Below are 8,048 nucleotides of genomic sequence, written 5' to 3'. Positions count from 1 at the left end.
CTCCCAAAGAGCCCAACCATCGCTGCCGCGCGCCTCTCTGAGTAAATCATACATTTCCTTTTACTGCCCACAATTAACTAAACGCATCCTAACAAATTCCTCCTACTAAAACTCACCGTTGCCCTAGGTGAGGCTTTGTGGCACCTGCCGCAGCACCTCCTCCCTTATCAGAGTCATGACAACCCCTTATCTATAATTAGAAGAATCACTTGTTGATTCAAGGAAGGTGGAAAACCTGCCCAGGCCCAAACCAGACTGACAATCAGCAAAGCACCCAGCAAAGTCGGAGCCTGTAGTTGGCAAGGAGCTCCCTGCCAGCGCTGCCAGGAGGTGGGGGTGGATGGAGCCCAGCCTGCCAAAGCCTCTCCTCATTGATCTCCATGCCAGGCGGAGATAAGAGCGCAGCTGGCAAGCTGGGACTCGGCGGGACAGCCGCGTCCAGCCGCGGGCACTCAAGCGGTCAGGACCCTCCGGATTCTGCCCGGACCACGGCCCGTTGAGCGCCGATGCCACCGGGTCAAGGGAGGAGAAGTGGCCATCCCCATCAGCAGCGAATCGGAGGGTCTCGCTGCTGCTGCCAGTGCCACAGCTGGACTTAGGAGACAGGAATTTCTGGCCCCCTCTCAAGCACTCAGACCATTAACTGTGCCTCGACACGAACGCTGCCGGCAGGATGGTGCCTAGGAAATAAAAAAGCTATTCTTGTATTCAGCCTATCTAAATTTACAGATTACAAATGTACTAATGTGCACTCTGGCTCAGGGATGGCCAAGAGATAAGGAAGCCTTCCTGTGCCTGGGAGGCAGAGCCAGCTACAAGGAGGACTCGCTGTCCGGGTCCTTCAGCTTTCCACCGGTGCTCAAACCTCATCCCTGCAAACCCTCGGGAATCTGCTTAGATTTACCAGGATCACCCAAGGGAGCCCGTGTACACTCACGCAGACTCAGGCCGTATCAGTTACGACTCTTTTTCAGTAATGGCCCGTAACTGTGTTATCAGTAAATGACGAAGGGCTTTCCTGTGACCGACCTATGCAACCCAATGATCGATTTATATGCTATTAACTGGCAACGGTGGCTGCATTTGTCATCGTGGTGTTTTCATTCTCGCTACAAGATTTTTTCCTTGAAACACAGCATGAAATATTTTCCCAGTTAACAAAGCCATACAACACTCTCATATGCACTGTGGCTCCTTAGGTGAGTGAGATGCCCAAGCGGGACAATAATGTCAAAACAAAATAGTACAAAATAATAATATTTTAATATTATGTAAACACATGGACACAAAACAATGTCAAAATATGTTAAAATATCTTGGACAATAATAATAGAAAATGGGATTTTCTTCATGTATAAAAGTGAAAAGAATGGTACTGGGAAGTAATAACAAAAATATTAGTAGAGGAAACTCACTCGGTAAGCAAGCTCAGCACGGACTCAAACACACAGTATATCGAAAGCGTAAGTCTGTAATAAGATAATGATAAAAAAAATGGAAGGAAGATACAACTAAAAACATGCTGGCACGAGGAATGGATGTGTTTTCATGAACTTCATTAAATTTTATGTGCTAACAAAACAGCCACTGATCTTTGCATTTTAATTTACAAGAGCCAAATCTTCAAACCTATTCAAAGCAGTCCACTTGGCAATCGAAGCAATCCAACAGCTCCAGCAGCTACCTGAAAATGAAGAGATTCTCATCAGTTCCATCTTACTATTCTTACTATAAAAACATAACAGGCTGAAGCCGGGGCTGGGTCCGGTCGGCAGCGGGCCCGGATACGGCCGCGACTGCCGCTGTGTCGGTGTTCGGAGGCGCGGAGGGGAGCGTGCCACGGGGCAGCTGCGTCACACCTGCAGCCACGGGTGGGCACGGGCGTCGAAGCAGCGAGAAGCAGTATTTCGGTGAGGGAGGGTCAGGTAAATGCTAACACAAAATTTAGCGTGAAAATTTCCCTGAGCAGAAGCAGCACAGGAGCTTCTCCAAGTCTACGAGCGAATGGCGCGGCAGCCCCGCGGGGAGGAGCGGCTGTGTGCCGTGCTGGCTCTGTCCCTGCCCTTCCTCTCCAGCGGGACGTGGCGGGGGCTCCTTCCACCCCAGCGTCTCAGTCGTTTGTGGCCCGGCCTGACCTAGCGCTACGTGATTATTCATCTTTCGAAACAGCTGTTTTCCTAACTGTGAAGGCACTAATTCAGAATAAGTCGGAGACCAAATGCATCCCTTGGTAATGCTACTGCTGCTGTTGGAGCCAGTCTAGAGACTACGTTACACCTTTATATTTATCTAACAAAGTTACCTACGCTGGACACATTACCAAGGATCTGTGACATTTTCAGTTTCCAGTTAGCTTTAGCTAATTCTCCTGAACAAATAGTTTAGGATTAATATTTTCAGACAACTTTCACACCGTTAATATTTTTACAATTGTTTAAATATCTGCCAAATTTTTACACTATTTTTACAAGCACACATTCTTATTTGCAGAAATCCTCCTGTGAGATATGCAAGTTATCATCAAAGTCTATAAATATAAAAAAGATGGAGTGGCTTTCCTAGGAAGTTTCCTTTTACTCACCTCTCCATGTGAATCACTTACTCTAAAGGCACAGCAAGGCTTTTTATTGCTGCAGCACTTGCCATAATTTATATTGGAGGGTGTAAACGTCTGAAAAAAGCTGAGGCTCATGAAGATCCGGTACTTTGAAGATGTGATCTGTAATATTACGCATTGCATCATTGTTTTCTATCTTAAAAGGAGGTGGTGTCACCGCAGAGCTGCAGCTGTGCACCGAGCCACTGTCTCATCATGAACGTCGAGGCAAAGCCCAGACTTGTAATGCACCTGCAAGTTCTCTAATCTTGCTCTAATAGTACTGACTAAGCACCGGGAAAATTCTCAGACGCTTGTTTACTGAAAATAAGGATCTTTTCAAACTGCAACCATATTTGAGTGTTTTAATTAAGCCGTAAAACTTCAATAACTGGGATCCACAGGTGTGAAATGGTACAAATTGATCAAAGATAATCACGTACCTTCTGGCGTGGCAGGCGTTCAGCTCTTCCTGGAGGACAGAGACTCTTTTCTGCAGAATATTTACCTGTAAAATACACCCCACGTGAAAATGGCGTACAAAATTCTAATTAATACATTTGCGCTCATTTCATAAAGGGTGTTTTTCTTGTCTCTCCTGCCTAAATAAAACGCAGTAACACTTTAGCTGCATACTAGAATTAATACTTGACGGAAGATTGTTAGCACGGCTTCCCTGGCCCTGCTCCAGCTGCACACTATCTACTCCTTTAGGAACAGAGTCAAAACAGTTTTTAAACTCGGTTGGTGGTACAATATGGGTTACGGAAGGGTTTGGGAGCTCCAGTTCTACTCTCAACTCCCATATGATGCCTGTGCTCTGATCTCTGCATTTTTGCTCTTGTGATGAAGGTGCTCACCTGTTCTTGAAGTGTACGAAAATTAATGTTTATTAATACACTGAGGCCACTTTTGGATGACTCACCAAGAGCAGACAATTGGGCAGCATACTTTATATTTAGCAATGTTTTTAGAAAACTTTGCCCAAGCCTCAAGTATTTTCTTTTTTTTTTTTTTTTGGTGTTTATTTTTATCACTGCTCGGTGCTTTTACCCAGCCTATCCTCTTCATCCTCCTCCAACAATAAATAATCCTGACAGGTGCAGAGATTCCACTGCCCTTCTTGTCTGATGTTTTCAAACAGGAATTTCAACAATTTTCAAAGACCAGGACACCTGTGCTTCAGAAAGAGCCCTGCTTACCGAGTGGTCTGCGACGACAGCGTACCGCTGGAAATACAGCCGGCAGCTATGTATTTCTGGGATAGCACCCAGGTTTTAGTGTGTGTAGTTACTTTTACTCTTTTGAAATGCTGCTGCTGCTTACAGAAGCCCTGCAGGTGGATATCAGATTCTACTTTTTTTTAACTCATTAAAAGTTGTGGTATTCTTCCATTAGCTCCAGAGGAACGCTTCCTACCAGACAGTGCTAATAGTCAACCACACTTTAAAAATAGCTTTTTACTATCAACTGGAAATAGATTTCCCCAGTAGATCCTTAACTCTTTATTTCCCACAACTATTTAGATGAGAAAGAGCATCACTTCCATTAGGAATCCCTTGACATGTAAGCAGAGTGTTTACAGCCATAGTGCTGAAGTTGTGTTACTACTAGCACATAGGAAGATGAAAATTTCCTACTTCTATTAAAGGCACACTTTGCCAGGGAAAGTGTCTCACGCATAGCAAAAAATACTACAGAATAACCCTTATGCATTGTAAAGAGGAAAAAAATAAAGGGGAAAAAACCCCAAATACATTAAATTACCACCCACCTCTATAGAGAGAGATTGCATAAGAAAGAGAAATGGGGAGTCTGTAGATCTCCAATCGCTTGAAAAACGGTCCTGAAAGTTGGTATAAGGCGTGTGCTGGTATCAAGCCTAAACTTGTGTGCCGTGTCCTCAGGGCTTTTGCTCTTCCCAGAGCTCATGGGCAGCTCTGAGTCACCAGCGTTGCCCTGCCTTTCATTTCTTCCCTTCAGCCCAGGACAGATCCCAGTCCTTCCCGACACGTTTAAATGTACAGTCCTGAACCGGGCCATATGCGAACACTGACAGTGTTTTCTTTGGGCTACCATTGTTCCACAGCTACGACCACTCCTCCTTACTGTTCTTTATCCTTCCTCATGTCACTTGAGGCCACGATGACATTTTGTTTTCTTTCAACTCCTAATATACTGAATAGGACAGCACCAAATAACTTCTGTGGAAACCATGAACAAGGAACACACCCAATTCATTATTAATTCCCTATTTACAATGACATTTTGATATTTCTATTAGCCAGTTTTATAGTCTGTTTCGTATAGGTAATATTGATTCTGTATTATTCTAGATGAGCTAGCGTTTTGCAATATTAAAAACAAAGCAGTTACCGAAGTCTATTAGAGCCTCTTTATATTGGAAAATGTGGAAATAACACAATGATCATTTGAACTACTATCTTAAAAGAAATATCCCATTTGCTTTATTATATAGGCTGAAAGAAAACAAAATGATTTCTCATTCTCTTCTGCACCCTTTACATGCACCCTTTAAATGATTCCTTCAGGAAAAACAGGGTAAGGAAGATGAGAGATAACTGTGTGCTCTATTTGAAAGGTTGACAAAAAACCCCTAATACTGAACACAGCGTAATTTCTACTTTCAATTGCCAACTGAAGCAAAATCTGGGATCAAAAGACACAATCTGGTAGCTCTCAGGGTGAGGAAACTGGAGGAGAAAAGCCTTGTGAAGGATGACTGAGTGAGAAGCATGCAAGTGCTGCCATAATTTGGTTTTGAGACTTATTCAGTATTTTTGGCCAAATTTTAGATGACCATGATTTCTTGTCTAGAAGAGATAGTTTTTATCCAGTCCAAAAAGATGAATAGTAAAAATTTACCTGAGATTTTAAAGATACAATGGTGTCTTCAAGTTCCTGTCTCAAAGATGCTGGCATCAGACCTTTGAGTGTGGTTTCATATTCTTGTCGTATATGGGTCATCTGTAACAGAAGAAAAAGAAATTTCTATATAGATGGCTACTCTTGGAAGCTGGAGAGTAACTTTTTTGCTCCTTTTGCCCAATTTGGAGTCCAAGTAAACTTGGAATTGGGACATCAAGGGAAAGGGAAAGAGAGAGAAGAAAGATCAGCAAAGACCTGTAAAGAGCAGAAGAGGTAAAAAGGAGGAAGAAAGGAAAAAGAAAACAAGAATAAAAAGTACAGAGAGAGGAGCAAAAAGTCATGAAAAGGAAGCAGTAAGGCATTTGCTGGGACATGATCTGAAGAAGCAATACTCATTCCTAAATCTATCTCAATAGAGCACTTATACAGACACACACTTTGCAAATTGATAGTCAGAAGTTTTCTTTTTGTCTTTGGTGGGATCTGAACCAGGTCAGTAGAGTGATATTTGCCACTTACTTCCTAAGACAAGGTGAATTACTGTTTCCCAAGATTTTTTTACAAAATTTCTCAACTCCTAGGTGCCTTCAAGGCCTTTTTTAATTTATTGTGCAACTATTTTTCACTGCACTTTGTGTCTTCCTCAACTTCATTGATGCTACGGGACTTTCAACAAATAGGTTTGAGTATCTTAGACGTTATGAGATCAGACGTTCACACCAAAATGATTACTTCTAAAGGACGACATTTTAGTCCATAACCTTATTCAACAGATGCTGAGTAAACAGTACAATTACAAAGCAATGTTAAATGAAGACAGATCAGCTGGAAGGATCGTGCTTCGTATCTCTCTGGTGGGGTTGTATTTGCTGAATCTTGACCCAGAAAAATACGGAGAGTCTGGTTCAGCTCTGTCCATTGAGTTGCACAGGACTGCTCGCACACTTTATTACTTGGCTGAATCAGGGCCTCGCGTGTGCTTAACTTCCAATAGGATTAACCGCTTAATTCAAATTAAGCAAGTACTTAGGTGTTTTTCTGGATTAGCAGCTGAGTATGTAAATAAAGGATAAAAGGGATTCAATATCAGATTAACTTATAAAATATCTTTAAACTTTCAAATTGAGTCTTTTTTTACAATGATTTACACACCAACACCGTTTTGTACTAATTTTGTTTTAGTTACCAAATTGCTTAAATCTACTATTGCAACCACAAATCAAAACCTCAGTCTCACATCTGAAGAAGCCACGAGTTACAACTTCCAGCTCCCAGCTTGCAAGGAGCACACGCTTAAACACGTGAGAACCAAACACAAAGTTCACTGCAAGATGTGCCAATAACCATCTTTCGGAAAAAGCAGGTCATGCCAAAATATGCGTTATGCATAATACAATTATCAATACAAAAGGAATAAAACAATCTGATAAAACTTTAGGAAAATTCTGTCTATGAGTCATTCCAACATGCAGAGGAAATCTCCAGATCTCTATGCAAATAGGCAATTAGAGGCTTTCCTTGTGAGCCGAAAGGAAGTGATGCCACTATGCAAATCTAAAGAAAAAAAAAATGGTGAGACAGGAAACCTTGTTTGAACTCTGCTTGTATATAAACCAGTGATCAAAATTTATGTTTTTGAAAGTTACTCCGATAAATTTATGCTACTACTTCCATAAAGGCTTACAAAGCTATGCATAGGTGCTTTGCCAGGATAAATATTTTCTGAGCCAACAGCTCATTTGGGTGGGGACCTTGATAGAGCAGAAACATATATTTCAGTTAAGACAACATGTTACATTTGTTCTCGGTGAAACAGGAGCAGACACAGGCAGCTAGAAGAGCAAAATGCTTTTATTTCCTGAATTTTGAATAATAAAGATCTATTTCACGATTAAGAGGATCTGGATGCTCGATCACCTTGCCAATATGTTGGGGTGACCCAACCAGCACAGAAACTCCATCGCAGGGGCCTGACTCGCACCAAGCTCTCCATTTACAGGCAACACAGATGGCAGGAGCCGAGCCTGGGCTCTGCTACAACTCACTACACCACGATCGAGCCATCAGACTCGAGCGTCTAGGACTCACACCAGCTTCCTCAGGTGCCAGGCACGCAGCAAGAGCCCCTGATTAGAATTCTTCCTAGAGGAAAGTCAAGAAAGTTTCATTGTAAGTAGCTGTCCTGGTTTCGGCTGGGATAGAGTTAATTTTCTTCCTAACAGCAGGCATAGTGCTGTGTTTTGGATTTAGTAGGAGAAGAATGTTGATAACATGCTGATGTTTTTAGTTGTTGCTGAGTACTGCTTATGCTAGTCAAGGACTTTTTCAGCTTCCCATGCTCTGCCAGGCGCACAAGAAACTGGGAGGGGGCACAGCCAGAATAGTTGATCCAAACTGACCAAAGGGCTATTCCATACCATATGACGTCATGCTCCGTATATAAACTGGGGGGGGTTGGCCGGGGAGCAGCGATCGCTGCTCGGGAACTGTCTGGGTATCGGTCGGCGGGTGGTGAGCAATTGCATTGTGCATCACTTGCTTCGTGTATCATTATTATTATTAT

At 42.6% G+C, this 8,048-nt stretch overlaps 1 protein-coding gene across 1 annotated transcript in view; it reads right to left on the bottom strand.

Annotated features, from left to right (window-relative positions):
- Positions 1 to 1,347: 1,347 nt before the first annotated feature.
- The window catches only part of CEP112 (centrosomal protein 112), a 182,915-nt gene continuing 176,214 nt past the window's right edge, over positions 1,348 to 8,048 (bottom strand). The window contains exons 25-27 of the mRNA XM_075719938.1: positions 5,483 to 5,584; positions 3,040 to 3,104; positions 1,348 to 1,684 (exon numbers count right to left, since the gene is read on the bottom strand). Of these exons, the coding sequence (XP_075576053.1) occupies positions 1,681 to 1,684; positions 3,040 to 3,104; positions 5,483 to 5,584 (171 nt within the window). The 3' untranslated portion in view covers positions 1,348 to 1,680. The remainder of the gene's footprint in view (positions 1,685 to 3,039; positions 3,105 to 5,482; positions 5,585 to 8,048) is intronic.

The sequence above is a fragment of the Pelecanus crispus genome, chromosome 12, assembly GCF_030463565.1.
Source record: "Pelecanus crispus isolate bPelCri1 chromosome 12, bPelCri1.pri, whole genome shotgun sequence".
Taxonomy (NCBI): Eukaryota; Metazoa; Chordata; class Aves; order Pelecaniformes; family Pelecanidae; genus Pelecanus; species Pelecanus crispus.
The sequence above is the reverse complement of the archived record's forward strand: the minus strand, read 5'-3'. Positions and strand labels throughout refer to the sequence as shown.